At 45.3% G+C, this 22099-nt stretch overlaps 1 protein-coding gene across 2 annotated transcripts in view; it reads right to left on the bottom strand.

The window, feature by feature from the left end:
- The window catches only part of ARHGEF10 (Rho guanine nucleotide exchange factor 10), a 251922-nt gene that overhangs the window by 28405 nt on the left and 201418 nt on the right, over nucleotides 1-22099 (bottom strand). For both annotated transcript variants that reach the window (XM_068281340.1, XM_068281341.1), the window contains one exon: nucleotides 17007-17181. In XM_068281340.1, coding sequence (XP_068137441.1) covers nucleotides 17007-17181 — 175 coding nt within the window. The remainder of the gene's footprint in view (nucleotides 1-17006; nucleotides 17182-22099) is intronic.

The raw sequence follows: 22099 nt of genomic DNA, 5'->3' as shown, positions 1-22099 counted from the left end.
GAATATAATTTATTTTCATTGTCATTAATTTTCACCGGGGCAGCATGGTGGCATAGTGGTTAGCTATCTTGCCTGCAGTGCTGGGTCCCCAGTTCATAATCCAACCAGGGCACTATCTGCATGGATGTTGTATGTTCACCCCATGTCTGTGTGGGTCTCCCCCGGATACTCGGGTTTCCCCCTGATACTCCAGTTTTCCTTCCACATCCCAAAAACAAACAGATAAGTTAATTGGCTACCTACTAAAACTGGCCCTAGACTAATATACATACACCTAACGATACATACATAGGCTTATGACTATGGTAGGGATTAGATTGTGAGCCCCTCTGAGGGACAGTTAAATGACAAGACAGTATACTCTGTGCAGCACAGCGGAAGAGGTCGGTGCTATATGAATACTAAATAATAATTCAGTCAACGTCTATGGTGGAGAGCTTTTTTGACAGTGCTTTTTAACCTTAACCATAAACATTTTTTTCTCTAGGGTCCTTAGACGCTGACATGATCTGCTACTTAGAACCATAAGCCACATTTTTTACTAAAAGATAGTATCCCTTTTAGTAAAAAACAGAGACTGCATATTCAGAATCTTAAGCTTTGCAAGCCCATTGTATGTGGGGTTACTCAAGGAGCAAATTAAAAAACAAGAATAAAAGTGACAAGTGATGACAAGCCCTGTAAGGAACAAAAGAAAAAAAAAACAAAAAAACCAAACAAAACAGAACATAATCACACTTTGCACTAGCTGAATAATTTTATTTAGATATGCAGACAGAGTGGACCAAGGGAAGAAAATGTACTATAAGGTACATCCTAGCTGTGCTTCCCACTGGTGTTACACCTGCAACTTTCTTCCCAACAGAAATGTGGCAGACGTAATATTTATCTCCTCTCTGGAGTTACAGCTCATAATGAGCTAATGTTTCTCTTCTTACAACGTAAACAAAGGGAAAATAAATGAAACAGTGCATGTAGTATATTTTGATAACCCTTTCACCTATTCGCAAACAGAGACAGGATAACAAAAAAAAAGTGTGGAAAGCATATTGAAGAGATATTTCCAGTTTCCTCCTAAATTTCCATTCTCATACTGTTACTGCCCTGGATGCTATGACTCTCTGCACATTTTGTTCTATGAACAATCAATCTAAAACTTGTTTCATGTAATGGATGCTTAGTAGAGCCATCTTTGAAACTCAACATTATTTTAGAAAGCTAGGCTAGCTAGGTAGGTAGGTAGATCTCTCTGAATCACATATTAACTCTACAGCTTCACCACAAATGATAACAACAATAATATTTTTATAGCGCTTTTCTCCCTGGGGACTCAAAGTGCTGTGACCTGCTTTATGTAGTCTAAAAGGCTCGGGAAAAGGGGTGGGTTTTTAGCCTTTTCTTAAAGCTGTCCAGAGAAGGAGCCTCCCGTACTGACTGTGGAAGCAAGTTCCATAGAGTAGGAATCCAAAGGAGGAGTCCGCACACAGTCTTGCAGGAACAACGTGCCCAGTTTTATTGTCCCATTGTTCCATAGAGTGGGGGCTGAATAGGAAAAGGCCCAAGCACCAAATGTTAAGTGTACCCTGGGAATAGTTAGATTCATCTTACTGGCAGAGCGGAGGATGCGTGGAGGGGCATAAAGTTTCAATAGATCCGCTATGTATTTGGGTCCCATGTGGTGTAGAGCCTTGAATGTCAGCAGGCAGATCTTTTTTTGTAACACTGTTTTTTATTGAACAGTTATGGTCAGCAGGCAGATCTTAAAATGGATTTTCCATTTTACTGGCAACTAGTGATGGGCCGAACCTCCGATTTTGGGTTCGTGAACTTCCGCGGAAGGTTCGGTTCGCGGAAAAGTTCGCGAACCGCAATAGACTTCAATGGGAAGGGGAACTTTGAAAAATAGAAAAAATTATGCTGGCCCCAAAAGTGATGGAAAAGATGTTTCAAGGGGTCTAACACCTAGCGGAGGGCATGGCGGAGTGGGATACATGCCAAAAGTCCCGGGGAATTCTGGATGTGAAGCAAAACAGCGTTTTAAGGGCAGAAATCACATTGAATGCTAAATTGCAGGCGTAACGTGCTTTCAAACATCTTGCATGTGTATACATCAATCAGGTAGTGTAATTAGAGTACTGCTTCACACTGACACACCAAACTAACTGTGTAACGCACCGCAAGTTACCAGCTGTTTGTGTAGTGATGGTCATGCTGGACTACTGCGCAACATGGCGAGATTGATCTTCCTCACTCAGTGATGTCAGGTAATGTGTGACTTCCTTCTCAACTTTCCATGGCATTGTTAAAAAGCTTACGTTTTGTTTTTAAATTTCATTTTCTACTTGTAGCGGTACTTGTTCAGTACCGCTACAATGAGAATCCTATGGAGGCGGGCAAGTCTGGCATTGTGACCCCGAGTAATGGCCGGGGAATGAGGGATGGAATCCGGTGTGGAGCCTGAGCAACGGCTACCACTACACATCCAAGGAGGGCAGCAGTCAGGCATGCACGCCTGCCCCGAGGTAGTAACCAAAAATAACAATACAGGAGGACTATCAAGGGCTTGCTGTATTTGAAATGAATGTACTTTAAATCCTTTAACGAGAACCAGTTATGGCGGGCAAGTCTGACATTGTCACCACGGGTAATGGGCGGGGAATGAAGGTTGGATTCCGGCCCGAAGTGGGAGCCTGCTGAGACCCATGCTGTAGCTGCCCTGACCGTGCTTTGCAGACCAGGCATCTGTGATCAGATGGACCCTTGACCCAGCGGAAGACAAACCAAGTCGAAAGCATTTGCCAAGAATGTTTTACGGAGGGCAAGTTATTTGCCTTTTTTTTTCAATTGTTTGAAACTGTAGATGGTTGTATTTTTCAATTGTTTGAAACTGTAGATGGTTGTATTTTTAAATGGTTTGAAAATGTAGATGGTTGTATTTTTAAATTGTTTAACACTGTATCCATTCAAGTGCAAGTTATGCACTGACTGCCAGGTATAATGTGCAGTCACAGATGCAGTGAAAGGTATGCAGTGTCTGCAAACAGCCGTTTGTGTAGTGACGGGCGTGCTGGACTGGTGCACACCATGACGAGAGTGCAGGTGATGGTGGCTTTTCAGCCCATATGGTCGCCTGGCTGAATGACAGAACAGTGACTGTCCAGCTGATCAAATTTGGTCTGACCACAATGAAACAACGACCTTATTATCTTTGGTGTGCCACCCCCACCCGAGACACTCATATAGCCGGCGGTCATTGCTTCATTGTGATACGCAAGCCCCTTCACCGCGGCAAGGTAATGATCACGAAGGGGGATAGGCACACGTACATGCCTTTAGTTTTTTTGTTGCAGCCGCCTGCAGTTCAGCCAGAAAAATTAGGCAGGCATGTGCACACCCCAGAAAAATGAGTATAGCAGCGGCCTTAAAAATTCTGGAATCCGCCTAGAGTCCTGGACCCTGGTGGTGGTGGTGGCGGAGAAGACAGTCAAGCGGCCTGCAGGCAGAGATGCTGTGTGTGGGGACTGACTTAGTCTTCGGTCGTGCAATAGCCCTCAGGGATCCATGCCTCGTTCATTTTGATAAAGGTCAGGTACTGAACGCTGTCATGACTTAGGCGACTTCTCTTCTCAGTGACAATGCCTCCAGCTGCACTGAAGGTCCTTTCTGACAGGACGCTTGCGGCAGGGCAAGAGAGAAGTTGTATGGCAAATTGGGACAGCTCTGGCCACAGGTCAAGCATGCGCAACCAGTAGAGCAAGGGTTCATCGTCGCTGCTCGCAGTCGCAGTGTGTACATCCACACTTAAGGTGATGGTAGTCGGCTACCTGCCGGTCCAGGCGTTGGTGGAGGGTGGATCCCGAAGGGCTACTGCGAGGCGTTGGGACTAAAGAATGTCCGCATGTCCAACATCACCCCGAGATCGCTGGAGCGTCCTGTCCTTGCCTGCGTGGACTGGTGAGGAGGAGGAGGAATACTGCCAGTGGTACCTTTATTGCATTGTACTGTCACATCACCCTTAAATGCATTGTAAAGCATCATTGACAGCTTGTTCTGCAAGTGCTGCATCCTTTCCGCCTTGTGTTGAGTTGCTAACAGGTCTGCCACTTTGTGCCTGTACCGAGGGTCTAGTAGCGTGGCCACCCAGTACAGGTCATTCGCCTTGAGTTTTTTGATACGGGGGTCCCTCAACAGGCTGGACAACATGAAAGAGGCCATCTGCACAAAGTCAGATCCAGACGTACTCTCCATCTCCTCTTGCTCTTCCACAGGGACGTCACGCAACTCCTCTTCCTCCCCCCAGCCACGAACAATACCACGGGAACGTGGAGCAGCAGAAGCCCCCTGTGACGGCTGCTGCGGTTGTTGTTCTGCCGCTGCCGCCTCTTCCTCCTCCACAGAAACACCTTCCTCATAATCATCCGAGTCTGACTCCTCTCCTTCCCCACACGACTCCTCTTCTTCCTCCTCCTCCCCCCTCTGTGGTGCCGCAGGTGTTGAGGAAACCTGTGGTTCGGCTGAAAATTGGTCCCACGACTGCTCCTGCCGTAGCGGTTTCTGTTCCCGCTCCTCCACAGCTTCATCCACCACTCTACGCATGGCACGCTCCAGGAAGTAAGCGTAGGGGATCAAGTCACTGATGGTGCCTTCAGCGCGACTCACCAGGTTGGTCACCTCCTCAAACGGCCGCATGGTCCTGCATGCATTTCGCATCAGTGTCCAGATGTTGGGCCACAACATCCCCATCTTCCCAGATTGTGTCCTTCTACTGTAGTTGTACAGGTACTGGGTGACGGCTTTCTCCTGGTCTAGCAGGCGAGAGAACATGAGCAGGGTGGAATTCCAGCGAGTCAGGCTATCGCATATCAAGTGCCTCACCGGCAAGTTGTTTTTCCGCTGAATGTCCGCAAAGCGTGCCATTGCCGTATAAGACCGCCTGAAATGCCCACACAACTTCCTGGTCTGTTGCAGGACGTCCTCTAAGCCTGGGTACTTTGAGACAAATCTTTGCACGACCAGATTCAGCACATGTGCCATGCAGGGTACATGTGTCAGCTTTCCCAAATTCAAAGCGGAAAGGAGATTGCTGCCGTTGTCACACACCACGTTGCCGATCTCCAGCTGGTGCGGGGTCAGCCATTGCTTCACCTGTTTGTTAAGAGCAGACAGGAGTATTGATCTAAAAAGACAAATCTCATACTGGAATAATTTACCAATAAATCTAATGGGCAGAGCGGCCCTCATAAAATCAGTGAGTTTCGGCAGATTGCTGTACCCTTTACAAACCATCCCAATACTTATGAAACATACTGACATTCAGGAACTGTATAGAGCTTTTAATTCTTTCCTATGGAAAGGCAAAAAAACTAGAATTGCACTACATAAACTCAGACTTCCAAAAGAACTGGGGGGCCTGGGCATACCAGACATTAGATGCTATAACTTAGCGTGCATGACTAGATATGTTCGTGACTGGCTTAACAGCTCCAGTATCTTCTCAAACCACATCCTAGAAACAGCTTTTGCAGAACCCTGGACTCTGACGGGCCTTCTGCACACTAAATTCCCGGATCTACCCCAGAAAATAAAATCCAGCAAAGTAATGAGGGCCACAGTGATCTCATGGAAGGAGTTATGCAAAAAATTCAAAATATGCTATCAAATCACTAAATACATGCCCCTATGTGGCCATCCAGGATTCTCACCCAGTTTGTCACACTCAGGTTTTATTGATTGGGAAGAAAAGGGGCTGACAAAACTTGGTCAACTAATACATTTCCAAAAAAAAAAGACTCCTCACTTTTAGAGAACTCAGACAAAAATTCTCACTTCCAAATCACCACTTTCTATATTACACCCAAATGAGATCCCATATAAAGAGTATTAGTCGTAATATGACAAACCTACTCAGTATAAACCCATTTGATGAATTCCTGGCGCCACACCTACCCAAAATATCCCTGTCCCAGATACAAAAAGCTCTCCAGAAAATAGGTCTACAGCCTATACCAAATACTACTTTTCAAACATGGGAAAAAGATATTGCAGTCCCAGATATAGGCCCCAAGATATTATCCGGCCTAAGAACTGTTCGAAGTTTAGTAGTGGGAGAAAGTTGGCGTGAATCTCACTTTAAGCTTATCCATAGGGCAAAATATGCCTTCGACATTAAATATTCAACCCCCCAGCGCACTACACACCTAAATGTCCAAAATACCACCTCCCCAATGCCAACTTTTATCATTGTGTATGGTCATGTCCACACATCCAGGTATTTTGGAACAAAGTACTAAACTATATAAATACTGTATGCAAAAAAAAAATTATCTCTAGACCCACTCTTACTGCTATTTAACTATTATGATACCTCTGACTCTACAAACTCACAGGCCCAACAACCCAAATTAGGAATTGGATCATTAGCTCATCTTATTTTGATCGCCGCCAGAAAAGTAATTTTTAACAAATGGATTTACCCAGCACTACCCTCCATGTGGGATGTAGAGGAGGAGCTAACACATCTGTTTAACTTAGACAGACTTGATGCGCTAGCCCATAAAGAGAAACGCACTAAACATTTCTTCAGAATCTGGAAATCGTTTATATTAACATCATTCTCAAAAAAAGAAAAGAATGACCTTATGGAACATTTCAAATATACGGGCAGGTACTGCGTGGCACAACTACAGGGGACACTGGGTAGACTGGAAATCTCAAGATGAGATGGACCCATGAAAATGAAAATAAAACAATGAGAATTATTGAGGGGCACTGGTCAATAATCCAGACCACAGGGGATGACCGCAAAAGGGGAGGAGGGGAGGGGGATGGGATAAGGGCAAGGGGAGGGGAGGAGGGTTAAAGGCAAATGTCGGCTTTAATGTTATTTTGACAGTTTTCTTGTTCTAATGTAACACACACGTCCTGCCTTTAGCAGGAAATGTCTCCTGCTGTACTGTATAAATGAAAACCCAAATAAAACATGTTTGAAAAAAAAAAAGAGCAGCCAGGAGAGCTTCTCCAGTGTGACTCTCCGCTTTGAGGCAAGACATGTCTAAAATTGTGTGACACCGTCGTACCTGGCATGCAGCGTAGGCTCTGGGGAGATGGGGCTGTGTAGCTGGAGAGGAAGAGGAGATGGCAGCACCGCCAGAGTTCAACTGACACTCAGCTGAGGAGGAGGAGGTTGACAGCGAAGAGGATGTAGCTGGAGGAGAAGGAGAGGAGGTGGAAGGAGGCCTGCCTGCAAGCCGTGGAGGTGTGACAAGTCGGTCCGCTGAACAGCCACGTACTCCCTGCTTGCTGCCATCGGTCACCAGGTTGACCCAATGGGCTGTGTACGTAATGTAGCGGCCCTGCCCGTGCTTGGCAGACCAGGCATCCGTGGTCAGGTGGACCCTTGACCCAACGCTCTTCGCAATAGAGGACACCACTTGCCTCTGAACTGCACGGTACAGTTTGGGTATGGCCTTTCATGAAAAATAAGTGCGGCCTGGTATCTTCCACTGCGGTGTCCCAATGGCCACAAATTTACGGAAAGCCTCTGACTCCACCAGCTTGTATGGTAATAACTGGCGAGCTAATAGTTCCACCACACCAGCTGTCAGACACCGGGCAAGAGGGTGACTGGCCGAAATTGGCTTCTTCCACTCAAAGACTTCCTTCACGGACACCTGGCTACTGCTGTGGGCAGAGGAGCAGGAACCGCTCAAGGGCAGAGGCGGTGTGAAGGAGGGTGGCTGTGAAGGTTCAAGGGAGAAAGCGGATGAAGACGATGCACCTGAAGGAGGAAGAGGAGAAGGAGGGTGGCTTGTCTTTTGAGGGGTGCTGCTTTTTCTCAGGTGTTCTTCCCATAGCTGTTTGTGCCTTCTCTCCAGGTGCCCTCGTAAGGCACTTGTCCCTACGTGAGAGTTGGCCTTTCCACGGCTCAATTTTTGCTGGCAGAGACAACAGATGGCTTTGCTCCAATCTGAGACACACACGTTAAAAAATTTCCAAACCGCTGAGCCCCCCTGGGGTGATGGCGCCACGGTGGCATCAGCAGCTGACGTTGAAGGGCATGTTGGCTGGCTGGCCATAGCTGGCGATACATGGTGCCGGACACTGCCCCCAGCTGTTTCTGAGGATGAGCTTCCTCTGCTTCTATCATGGAGTGGTCTTCTCCTACTCCTCTCTGGCTCCCCCTCTGAACTGTCCCCCTGGTCATCTCCTCTATTGAGAACATACGTGGCATCCGTATAATCGTCATCATAATCCTCCTGCCCAGCTTCGCTTTCCTCAGACAACTCCACAACTGCACCAACTTCAGGTGGTTCATCATGCCCCTCCTCACACATTACGTCCATACCATCGCCACCTAACTCAGACGTATGAGGTGGTGTACCTTCGCCTTCTTCTTGTTGTTGCAGTAGTGGCTGTGAATCAGTGATTTCACTACCACCACCAAATAACTCCTGCGAAGTGTCAAATGCAGCGTATGTGGTGCTTTTAATAGCGCTGGGAGCACTGGCTGCGGGAGATGAGGTCTTCTGTGATAACCTCCCTAGCGTTCTGGACGAGCTCAGCTCGACCAGCAAAAACTTGCTGAAAGTGTTTTGGACGAGCTCAGCTCGTCAATCCCGCCAGGGAGATTTCCTGTTTCTCTGCACCACCCGCTGCAATTTTCCCTCATCAGAGGGATTCCCCAGGATGGCTGGATGCCCGACTGCACGCTGTGGATAGCAATCTGTGCTACCCACAGCATACAGAACAAGCATCCAGCCACCCTGGAGAATCCCTGTGCAGCTGGCGGGGCAGAGAATGTGCTGCGTGCAGGGATTCCCCCTTTGTGTGCGGACGGGTGTCCGTTCTGAGCAGGGGGATTCCCTATGCGGGCTGGTAGTGGCCGGCGGGGATTCCCTCTGTGCAGGAAGGGGGGAGGGTGTCCCCGTTCTATGCTGGCTGGTAGTGGCTGATGGGGACCCCCCTTCTGGGCGGGGGTCCCTGTTCTTTGCAGGCTGGTAGTGGCCGGCGGGGACCCCCCTTCTGGGCGGGGGGGTGTCCCCGTCCTTTGCGGGCTGTGGGTGGCCTTTCCCTCCCCCCCTCCCATCCCCCGTGCACGCCCCCCCTTCCCCCTGAACCCCTTCCCTCGGTGTGAATCCAGTTCTACTCACCCAGGCTGTCTCCAGCAGCGCCAGCAGAATCCCTTCTTCTTCTAACGCCGAAGTCCCGGCCTGTGACGTTACTGCTACGAGGCTCGGTGACGTCACCAAGCCTCGTAGCGATAATTACACAGAGCATGAGACTTCGGGGATGGAGAAAGAAGGGATTCTGCCGCCGCCGCTGGAGACAGCCTGGGTGAGTAGAACAGGACTCACACCGAGGGTAGGGGTTCAGGGGGAAGGGGGGCTTGCATGGGGGATGGGAGGGGGGGGGAGGGAAAGGCCACCCACAACCCGCAAAGGACGGGGACACCCCCCCCCGCCCAGAAGGGGGGGTCAGCATGCAAAGAACAGGGACAACCCTTTGCCCAGAAGGGGGGTCCCCACCGGCCACCCACAGCCTGCAAAGAACAGGGACATCCTCCTGCCCAGAAGGGGGGTCCCCACCGGCCACCCACAGCCTGCAAAGAACAGGGACAACCCCCTGCCCAGAAGGGGGGTCCCCACTGGCCACCCACAGCCTGGGGGAAGGTGTTGGGGGGGGGGGGGGGTAGTTTGTCACGCCATTACTGGCTACACTACACCTGGCACCCCATAACTGGCTACACCTGGCACCCTATAACTGACTACACCTGGCACCCCATAACTGGCTACACCTGGCACCCCACAATTGGCTACACTACACCTGGCACACTATACCTGGCACCCTATACCTGGCTACACACCTGGCTACCTATACATCTGCCTACACACCTGGCTACCCTGACATCTGGCTACATGTGGCTCCCTATACACCTGGCTACACATCTGGGTATTATACTCACCATTGGCGTGCTGATCCTTCGTCGTGTACCTTTGATAGCTTCCCCAGTGCCTTCTTCCATGTCCCTGTGCGGATTTTGCTTCTCCCTCGGCGACGACATGTCCCCCGGCGATCGGCGTTGATGACACCGGGGTCACACAGCGTCATCAACATCTCGCAGTAAACACTTTTTTTAGTTGAATTCAATACAATAATCTGTATTGAATTCAATATAAAAAAAAAAAAAAGGATTGCAAAAAAAAAAAAAGGGTTGAAAACTCTTGGAAATTAATTGAACCACTTTTTGCACGGAAATCCTGGGGAAATAGAACGCCAGGGAGGTTAAATACTCAAGCACGTCCTCACAATTTTGGGAAGTGATGGCACGTGCCTTCTTCTGAGCACTGTACTTTGGTCCAGGTCCGCACGAAATCACAGCAACACCACCTCGCACATACCTGCCAGTGCCAGGTGGCCTTCCTCTGGGTCTTCCTCTACCTGGTTTGTCCATTTTGTCCATCTCGGGGGGAAGCTAGGTATATGCAGTGAGGTGAGTTCACTCAACCAAAGGGTAGCTATATATGCAGTGAGGTGAGTTCACTCAACCCAAAGGTAGTTATATATGCAGTGAGGTGAGTTCACTGAACACAACAGGTAGTTAGATGCAGTGAGGTGAGTTCACTCAACCCAAAGGTAGTTATATATGCAGTGAGGTGAGTTCACTCAACCCAAAGGTAGTTATATATGCAGTGAGGTGAGTTCACTCAACCCAAAGGTAGTTATATATGCAGTGAGGTGAGTTCACTCAACCCAAAGGTAGTTATATATGCAGTGAGGTGAGTTCACTCAACCCAAAGGTAGTTATATATGCAGTGAGGTGAGTTCACTCAACCCAAAGGTAGTTATATATGCAGTGAGGTGAGTTCACTCAACCCAAAGGTAGTTATATATGCAGTGAGGTGAGTTCACTGAACACAACAGGTAGTTAGATGCAGTCAGCTGAGTTCACTCAACACAAAGGTAGTTATATGCAGTGAGGTGAGTTCACTCTACAGAAAAGGTAGATATGCAGTGAGGTGAGTTCACTCAACTTAAAAGGTAGTTCTATGCAGTGACGCAAGTTCACTCAACACAAAAGGTAGTTATGTGCAGCGAGGTGGGTTCACTCAACACAAACGTAGGTGTATGCAGTGATGAGGTGGGTTAACTAAACACAACAGGTACTAGTAGTAGGTAAATGCAGTACTGGGTAGGTAGTACAATGTGCAGCTCCCTGTCACACACACAGGTGTCACTGAATGTGCTGCTGCTGGCAGTGGGACACACAGTATGAATTAGCAATGCTGTCTAAAAAACACAAGTGTCTCACACACACAGGTAGTCACTGAATGTGCTTGCTGCTGGCAGTGGAACACACAGTATGAATTAGCAATGCTGTCTAAAAAACACAAGTGTCTCACACACACAGGTAGTCACTGAATGTGCTTGCTGCTGGCAGTGGAACACACAGTATGAATTAGCAATGCTGTCTAAAAAACACAAGTGACAGTTTCAAACACAGAAAAAAAAAATGATCACACGAGCAGGATGAGCGCTGAAAAGAGCTTTTCTGGGGCGCTATTATAGCAATAAGATTCAGCTAAGCAAGCTAAGAAGGCAAGAGCCTGACTAATCTGTCCCTAGGAGAACAAGTCTGAAGCAGCTGTCCCTATTCTGTCTCTAGCAGGCACACGAGTGAGGCTAATGGCCGCCGGAGCCTGCCTTATATAAGGGGAGGGGGGGGGGGGCTCCAGGGCTTAGTATAGCCGGATTGGCTACAATGCGCCTGCTGACTGTGATGCAGAGGGTCAAAGTTGATCCTCATAGAGCATTATGGGGTGAATCGAACTTCCGGGAAAGTTCGCCGGCGAAGGTGAACCACCCGATGTTCGCCTGGAACTGTTCGCCGGCGAACCGTTCGGCCCATCTCTACTGGCAACCAGTGAAGAGTTTTCAGTACTGGGGAGATGTGTGAGCTGCGGGGGGAATTGGCTAGGAGTCTGGCTGCTGCATTCTGTACTAGTTGGGCGCAGAACCTTATCTGTAGATCCGATTAACAGGGCATTGCAGTAGTCCAGGTGGGAGGATACAAATGCATGAACCAGGGCAGGTAGGTCTTCAGCTGGGATAAGGTGCTTGATTCTCGCTATATTTCTCAGATGGAAGAAGGAAGACTTGACAACAGCTTATACGTGCTGTCTAAGTGTTAGCTTTCCATCCAGAATCACCCCAAGGTTTTGCACAGAGTCTTTATACTTTACGGTATCTCCTCCAATTGCTAGTTTGAAGTGGGGAGAGTTTTGGACTTTATCCATAATGTGCCTACTACCAATAACTCTGTTTTGTCTAAGTTCAGTCTCAACCAGCTGGTGTTCATCCAATTTTGTAATTCCACTAGACAGACATTGATGGATACTGATGGGTCTTGAGTGCCAGGCTTTAAGGACAGACACAGTTGTGTGTCATCTGCATAACAGTGGATGTAACTATTCAGCAGCTAAATTGTGGCACAGTATCACCATATCACCTATGAGGCTAGTGACATCTCAGTCATGTTAGGCTTAGCATGCACTAGAAGATTTTCTATACACAGGTACACAAAAAATACTTCCTTGATATTGATTGCTTACCTGGTTACCATCATGCACCATAGGATAACAGACCCAATTTCAGCAGAAATAAAATCTACTATAGACTGCACTGCTGCTCTAATTGCTAGCTATGAGCTACTTGATGTGGTACAAAGCTATATGGCCATTGGTCACTCTCCTGTTCTGCCTTCTTCCCTCACAAACAGGACCAATCCTCCAAAGAGCAACCATTCCTGATATAATATTTAATGTCTAATATATTAAAAATGTATAGCCTGGTTAAGCACCAAAATGGCAGTGTCTTTTTAAACAATAACCGTGTTCTAATTAGATAATTACTTTTACAGCTTGAGATACTCTGCATGTGTGTCTCAAGCAATCACTACATCGTTCAGTTACACGCTTGCATCACTGCCAGATTTTCCCTTTACCGTATGTGTCTGTCATCAGCATACTTCCCTTGTCACACAGACATTTTCATCTGCTGAAAGGAAATACTTTAATGAATAGGAGTGGGCAGGTCATTAGCTCCTGCAAGCAGATCGCATAGATTCTGTGAAAAATTAATCTTCTGTAAACATTTCTGTCATCAGTTGTTAGGCTGTTCAAACCTATATTATCAGTTTACTCACCTGTTAGGTGATAATAAGTGAAGTTTAGCAGGAGGGGACTTTATAAAGCCAGGCGTGCATCTGTGCCTTGCAATCAATTTGTCTTAGCAATCAATTTAACCAAGCAAAACTATTCATTACCTAGAGCAAAAGGAGGCAGCTATTGCTGATCTTCACCTATCAGTTTTACTTTGCCAGTCCTTTTCCTATAATCCTTTCTGAGCCACTGGCCAAGAATAAGAAGGCAGATCTGGTGATCCGAATTCTTCTGAGTTTTGTAATAAGTGAATTTGCTGCAGGTCAGTCACAGAACTGCAACTAGTATTGTTAGTCAGTAGTAACAGCCCCTAAAGTTGTGCTATATTTTTTCTTTGAGCCCCTTCCCCCCCCCCCCCCCCAAAAAAAAAGGCCTCTCTCATTCTCCTCAAGCCCGCTGAACATATTCAACCAGCACAATGCCACTCGTGTGTGCCTTTTTCTCCATGCATGGGCGGCTTTGTGATACTGTGCATGCGTACTGGCAGGGCCGGCCTTAGGTTTCACAGCGCCCTGAGCGAAACCTGATTTTTGTGCCCCCCCCATTCATCCTCTTCGCGCATGCGTACACACGCACTCACACGCGCACGCGCGCGCACACACACACACACACACACACTTCCTTCCTTCCTTTTCTCCTGAGATATCTCCTAGGACAGTGGCTCCCAACCTTTTTTGACGTTGTTACACATCACGCCAAATGCTCAGATCTCTGTGACACGTCACATATGTATAATAGAAAATATACTATTAATAACCACAAATGGATGGAAAGAGTGCATTATCTTAAATATACTTAAAAATGAAGGCTAGAACCTTTCAGGAATATTAATAAAAACAGTGGCTCAGTTAGGCGCCCCCCCACCCTTTTAGAATGACAAAGAAAGACAATTTGCACCACACTTTATAGCCGCAGTGTCCCCCCCCAAAAAAAATAAACGCCCTCAGACTCAGTATAGGTAGGTAGCCAGGTATAGGTGCCATAGTATAGGATCTCATGTGTAGGTGCTTTCAATATAGGTTGCCAAGCATAAGTGCCCCCAGTATAGGAAGTCAGTTGAAGGTCTCCATCCCCCCCATAGGTAGCCAGGTGTAGGTGCCTCCAGTATAGGTAGCCAGGTGTTGGTGCCCTCAGTAAAGGTAGCCAGCTATAGGTGCCCCCAGTATAGGAAATGGGGTGTAGGTGCCCTCAGTATAGGTAACCAGCAATAGGCGCCCCCTTGGAAGCCGGCACCCTGAGCGACCGCTCCGGTCGCTCATATCAAAGGCCGGCTATGCGTACTGGAGTCTGTACAGTTTGGCCACGCTCGTACATGGATGAGAGCAGAGTCACAAAGAAGACGACGGAGCAGCGGTGTGGTGGAGGAGGGCATGAGAATCCTCTAGACCAGCCAGAGGCTTCCATCCATTAAGATAACTATCCAACACTATTTTTTTTTTTTTTTGCTCACAGGTTTGCTTTGATGAATTCCCAGTGAAATATGTGATTAAACTATACCCTTTTTAGTATTACTGTAAAACCAAACACATGATATTCCATCTAGGTGTTTAATCCCTTGTAGTATGATTTCTTACATTTGCAATGAACTGATTGTGAACTGCTTAAGACCAGGTAGAAGAATTAAAGTGAACCTCCAGACAAAAAATATACTCAGCAGCACCGAAAAGACTTGGTAATTCTTTAACAGTTTCACAGCATCAAAACTTTGTTTTTCTTACCCAAGCCTCATTTTTAGCTGCACAGAATCTAAGCTCCGCCCCATCAAAGAAATTTGCCTGGGCATTTTTCCCCTGATGCTGTGCAAAGCACAATGGGATTTCTGATGTTGTTGTTCTCATTGCCTAGCGTGCAGCTGGGAGGGGTGATCAGGACACAGGGCAGTTGGAACTGTGTCTCATGCTCCCTGTCACCTCCTTTCAACCAAAAAGATGGCTGCCCCCATGAAAAAGATGTCTGCCCCCATAAAATCACAAACATTTGCCTGTTCTTTTAAAATGGGGTGGGTAAGAGATATTACCTATCTATTTTAATTAATATAACTAATGTAACTTAATGACAGTATGTTTGTTTAGGCTGAAGTTCCTCTTTATTAATGACAGCTGTAGGTAAATTCCATATAGCAGAGACACAGCTGTGAGCTGTATATAGGCACAAGGGCAGGAAATGTGAAAGACACTAATTAGAAGACATAATACTTACTCCTTCAGCCAAGAAAACATATAGGAAGTCTCAGCTACTCAATTACAACACACTGACAAATGTGTCTTGCAATACCAGGACTTTTTTTTTGCCTTTTTAGCTCAACGTAATGATCAAGGTTCATAAGCAACCATGCACATAGTTCACTGGATCATGAACATGGCTGCAGTCTTTTTCATAGTTTTTAGATATTTGTGTGAAAGGGATCAGTTTCATGTAAGCATTCTTATTATTGTACAGTATATCAAAGCAGAAGTCCAAGCACCCCCAAATATGAGAGTAAAGCCAGCCAGCACTTAAAAAATAGTGGCTCAATCTTGCAAACCACTTACTACTCCTTTACTGGAAATCAGTCAACAAGAAACAATTACGATCTTAACAATAAGAATTTTAACCAGGAAAGATTCTCATAAGGCCAGACCAATGAATCACTGGCTTTGGTGCCACATTATGCCCCAATAAGATTATTTACACCACATATAACAGTTTGTGGTTGTGCTGCCAATTGAGGAAGTGTGAGTCTTTAGTCAACTAGCAAAGCTCATTAGATGTGGATCACAGCAAGGTACAGTAAGGATATATACCTAATTTTTCAGACCATAAGACGCATGTAGGTTTAGGGGGGGGGGGGGCATACCCCCCCTTCCCCCAAAGATGGCTGTGTCTAAGTTACTCTATCTAAGCTACATTGCCTAGCTACACTTCACTAACCCCTGCTACCCCATCAGTTACACTGCATTTCACTCCACTAACTCCTGCTGCCCCTACCAGTTACACTGCACTACACTACAATCACTACACTAACCCTTGCTGCCGGCTACATTAACTACCCTACATCTTCTGTGGAAGCTATCACATGATCCAGCCTGCGTACTCCTCTCCTCCATCACTACATGCTTCGGTCCTTCCGCTCTACACACACTCCTCTCTTCCTCCACCTGCAGCTGCTGTCGCTATATGCTGAGGCTGAGGCAGAGCGTGTAGTAAAAGAGACAGAGGAGGTGAGGAGCACACCAGCTGGTTCGTCAAGTGCTTCTACTGTGCACTCTACACTATAACTTTTTACCGTATGTTTGCACTAATTTTTTCTCACAGTTTTGGGGGAGAAAAGTGCGTCTTATAGTCCAAAAAATATGAGATATGAAAAGAATACTTTTAAAAAAGAACAAAGAATTCTGTCTTTCACTATAATACACAGCTAACAAGCGGTCTTAATGGTTGTAAACCTGCATGGTTTTCTTCACATGCTGAATGAAAACCCCCTACCCTACATTACAGTCTGCAGTGGTGCAATACTGAGGCGAAAGAAGCTCCCGACATTAGCATCTTTAAATCTATTTATGGCACTCTCCACTGATCCATTAATGTAGACCAATAAAAATCCACCCTGGCGAAGATTCCTCTTTCTAGAATGAAATGCTTGGAGCATCAAATTTCTTTTGAAAAGCTGTACAGTTTGTGTAGAGGAACCATTACACTGGCAGCTGTAGTCTTGGTAGCTAATACTTGTGGGAAAACATATATAGATCCATTAAGCCATTGTACAAATTATACAAGCAGATTTAAAAATTCAATACATGTAAACGCTACCTGATAAGAGGTTGTGAACTGGAGTTGCTATGTTAATATCTTGCAGATGTTCAAAGGTTTCTGTGTGGAACAGACGCAGTGTAGAGCCAGATGTAAAGGCAATCCAGATGCCGACTCCAGCCACGGCCATGTGAGAAATCACCATGCCCTCTTCTTGGTGGGCTTCAAATTGGTGCTAAGAAAAGGAAAAACAAAGCTTATTTTACATATAAGAAAAAAGGAAACATTTTAACACCATAGAAACAACCTGGTTTCATAGGAAAATGAGAGATTTACGTCTCAAGATTTTGTTGAATTCATTATTCTCTTACAGGACATGGCTAACACACGTACTATTTAATGTGAATATTTTATACATGCTCACTAAATTTTGGACAGTTGACAGCTGATTAAGGACAGTTGAGTCCGAAACATGTCAGCCATGATGCCTGTCGAGTTTTAATTGGGATATGTCCTCAATAAAGGTTGCTTTAATCTGATAAGTGCGGACCATTTCCTCTCACTAAATTTTTGTGATATATGATTTTTCCATTTGGTCTGCTACACAGAACTACACAAAAACTGTATAAGTTAATAATCTGCATACTACGGTAAATCACCTTAATGATTGCCCTTGATCATGAATGTAATTATCCAGCATTATTAACTATTCTTCCGAAAAATTATGGTATCTCAAAATTGTTTTGTTGACTTGAGGGACAGATACCATATCCATAAACACAGATCTCCAAGAGCTGCATTCCATCACAAAGCATTACAAAAGTGAAACTGACAGATGACTCAGAAAATGTGTTACAGAAAACAACAAAGTGTAATAAGCACAACTAAAGGAACAACTGAATGAACGTCTTTCAAATGAAATCAAAGATAGCTTTATTGGCATGACCAAGATTCATAAAGGCATATAGGAATGTACTTTAAAGCCCCATCTACACGACACGATTCTTTGTACGATTCGATTACGATTCTATTTACGATCCGATTAAATCCGACATGTCCGATCGGGATTCGATTAGATTCAATTCGGACATGTCGGATTTAATCGGATCGTAAATAGAATCGTAATCAAATGGTACAAAGAATCGTATCATGTAGATTGGGATTAACATTTGAAGAACGCCAAGACACATGAAATAAAAGGATCTATCCTGATTAATCATTATTTGCAATACATGTTTACATTCCCTTTATTCTTGTTTCTAATACATAGTATGTCATAGCCAAGTATGAACCTGTTCAACATAAATGGTCAATGAGATGGAAATACATTTTAATTGATGCCTATTTTCTAGCAACTTCATGCAAATTAACACATCTTGAAAATGAGCATGCACATAAAATTAGCATGCCATGCCATCTCAGAATTATTTGCGTCTCATTTTCCATCCCTACTGTCCATCCTTTTGTGTCAAACCACTGAAGATATAATGGAGTAACTTAGGCTAAACATGTGTCTGTACAATCCCAATCCTGCGTACTTCTAGTCTATGTTACATTTTCTTTTACCCACTGTAAGTGTTAAGAATTTGGGCTCTACATTTTCTGTAGCATAACTCTCATTGATAACCAGTGGTCATAAAATCCTCTGTGGCTGAGAAACACTTCTGAGCACAGGAAACAAATGAAAAGTTCAATAGTTCAGGATTTGTCAGTATGGGAGCTAAATGAACATTTAGAAACTGTATACTCTTTTGAGGGGGGGGGGGATTAGGGTTTGTTAAGTGCCATAAGACGTGAAAGACTGTACTGGAAGTTGTTTCTAGCCTGTGTGAATAATTGCTAATCTATGGACCACTAAAGCTGTGGCAAGTAGTTGCTCTAGTGTCTAATAGTTGTCAGCTGCGCTAGATAACATAAGCAGCAACTGTTAAGGTGTACACACACACACAATATTGGTTGTACAGAAAATTTGAAAGCCCTTTTTTTGTTTGTTCGAGAAATCTGATTGAATTTCCAGATTTTTTTTGAGATTCACTAATCAGTAGATTCTGTATACCAGAGGCCATGCCTGGCTTTACTGAAATGAGAACGGTGACCATGCACACCTTCATATTCACCACTAATCATCATCAGCAGATATTGAAATAACCCACACTGGGGCTTATCTGAATTTCTCACAAAGCAACTCTTTTGATCAAAATGAATGGACCATTCCAAATGCTTGGCAGGAAGTTAAAATGTTGATTGTCCCACTCGGAGCCTATTTGAATTTCCTGCCAATGATTTCCATTGGGTCACCTGAATGGTTCAAAGGGAAGCCCTGGTGATCAATTCAAAAATACCACGGACAGGACTCCTAGTGAATACAGTGGCAGAATGCGGTAAGGATGGATGGTGGGAAGCATTGAGCAAGCAAGATCACTATGTACATGTAAATCTTACTGATGCATGGTGAATAAGGGCCATAGAAACTATCTGGGTTTTTAACCCTAGGGCTCAGTCTCCACTCATGACAGGTCTGTTCAGCACAGAGCAAAGGAGACAGTTCAGTGTCCACTCCATTTTCTCGTCTGGCCAAATGCGTATGCACCATAGGTGGCTATGGGCACTGCATCTACTCATCCGGAGAAACAAAGCAGATTGGGAATTTGCGTTTTTTTTTTCACAAATGAAAGCAGTCCCTATTTTAAACAATAGGATCCGTTTCCTGCATTGCTTTGAGCTCCTGAAAACGTACCAAACAGGAACGTTTTTAGAGGCAAGTGGAAACCAAGCCTTACAGTGGAGGGGGGGGGGGGGGGGGGAGCCCAAGCTGATGAAATCGAAGTAGGATTGGGACTTGCTTGTTTATCTCATGACCTCGCATGTACCTTCTAAAACAGATGTGATGTTTGTGGCGTTATACTGTGTGTACAAGTGTCCCACGGCATTCACAACCTCTTTTTCAGCAATCCAATGAGTTGGAAAATATTTGGCTGATTGCTGTTGAGTTTCGCAGCTTGTTCTCCCTTTCCAGCAGACAGAACATGCTGTTTAGCAGAGAGTCAAGCAGCGCAACTGTACAGCGATTGAAAGATAAATTGTCATCCCAAGTCAATAATGAAAAATCATTTTGGGGCGGCAATCACAGTATGTATGAATCTTTAGTTATTTACCAACATGTATTTATATTTTATTGTTGAAATAAAAACCCTCTTTCACACCTGTGTGGAAGCTCTGTTCAGTCATAATCCATTATATGCATGAAAATGAAAAGATTACCTTTGTACCTAGAGGAACACTTCAAGCATTCAGATTAGAGTTAGCTGTATACATGAATAGCATGAGCAAAGTTGAATGCACCAGACAAAGGGCTAAATTTTATATAGTCTGAATAGAAGGTTATGTATAATAGCGTGAATAACATAATACCGTACATCTCAAAGGTCTGGAATGAGGCTCCAGCACATGCTGCTCATTACAAAAATGTTCATGCTTGCTCCAACTTGATGGTATAGAATGTTAATTTTTATAAACTGTAAATACTGGATTATAATACCAATCTAGTGACTCAGCTTGAATAGTCTTGAATAGTATTACTACTGCATAAGAGGTATAATACATTTTCAAAAATGTACAGTGTAATATGTCCTATATGCCTTTACTTTGTCAGTCTGTAAAGGACAAGGAGGAAAAAGGAAGGGGAGGGGGAGAGCGCACTCAATAGACAATTTGAGAAAACTGGTTAGCCAACCGTAGAATAATCTCACCTGAGATTCTTGCCGATTAGCCCATATGGGTTGGTCAGCTGAAGAGCTTTTGTCCCACTCAGAACCGAGGACCAGGTCTTTCCAGCGATCTTCCTCCACAAGATGTACCGGAACATATGCTCCTCCGTCCACTAAACTTCAGTCCTGGATCAGATTTATTTCCACTCCTTGCAAATGCTACCTACCACTATAGGCGGCCACATTTATGCAGAGGAGTGTCTGCACAGAGGTGTCTTTAGCCTGATGAAAGAGTTGAGCTCTCGGAAACGCATCGCTGTTTCTTAGAATAAATACTTTTAACTACACTATATGGCAGCCGCCATTTATCTTTTCTACCACGCACCTGCTTGTCAGCTCACAAACCTCCCTCCAGCTGCCTGCTGCTTGCTTGTGTGAGACACGCAGAGCAGAGTGGAGTTTCTCCCAGCCATTACCCCTCACACAAACTGAGCCAGCTCCTGGCTCCAAGAGCTCCTGCAGCCTGTGGCTTACAAGTGTAATGCTGGGGATACACGGTACGTTTCTGTACCGTGTATCGAGCAGCTGATCCGGCCAGCTGATAATTTTCAGCTGGTCCAATCACGCTGCTCGACCCCCGCCCGCTCGATCCCCGCTGGCGAAAATGGCAAGGAATCGAGCAGCTGATGAGGAGCGCCGGCGGGGACGAGCGGTAATCGATCTGTGCACACGTGCGGATGAGCGGGGAAGCGGCGGGAGTCGATCCGCCGGCTAATCGCCCGCCGGATCGACCCGTGTATTCCTAGCATAAAGCATACAGAGCAGCGTGGAGTAATCTAGGCACAAACTTGGTTCCTCCTGCACATCCAAGATACCTCTGTGCAGACAATCCTATGCATAAATGCGTCCGCCTATAGCGGTAGGTAGCATTTGCAAGGAGTGGAAATACATCTGATACTTTGCCTATACTTTACATCGGTATTGCCAAGATCGCTCCCTCTGTCGAGTACAGAGGTCAAACAACCTTTTCTTCCTTTACTTTGTCAGTGGGAAACCCATATCTGAGAGTCTCAGTACACGGAGCTGCATTTTTTTGCCTTCCCACTTAGTCTAATAAAAAGTCTATGGTCTATGTGAGTATCCACCCCTAGACATGAATCCTATTTAGGAAGAATAAATCATACCACTACTAGAACTGTGTTCTCCTTATGGACCAGAGCAATTTTCACATTTCAGCAGTCCTCCCACCAATAATGTTATCACTACTTCTCACACCAAAATGATCTATACATTGTTTTTGCCACAAATTGGACTTTTTGTGACACTTTTTTTTAGTAATTACTTTATTTTTTATGCATTTTTAAAGGGAAAAATAGGGGGAAAAAATGAAAAAAACGACACCATTTCTCCACTTTCAACCCCTATAGTTTTAAAATAAACAACAAT

Source organism: Hyperolius riggenbachi, chromosome 4 (genome assembly GCF_040937935.1).
Source record: "Hyperolius riggenbachi isolate aHypRig1 chromosome 4, aHypRig1.pri, whole genome shotgun sequence".
In the NCBI taxonomy this organism is placed as follows: domain Eukaryota; kingdom Metazoa; phylum Chordata; class Amphibia; order Anura; family Hyperoliidae; genus Hyperolius; species Hyperolius riggenbachi.
This window is presented reverse-complemented; position numbering and strand designations above follow the sequence as displayed.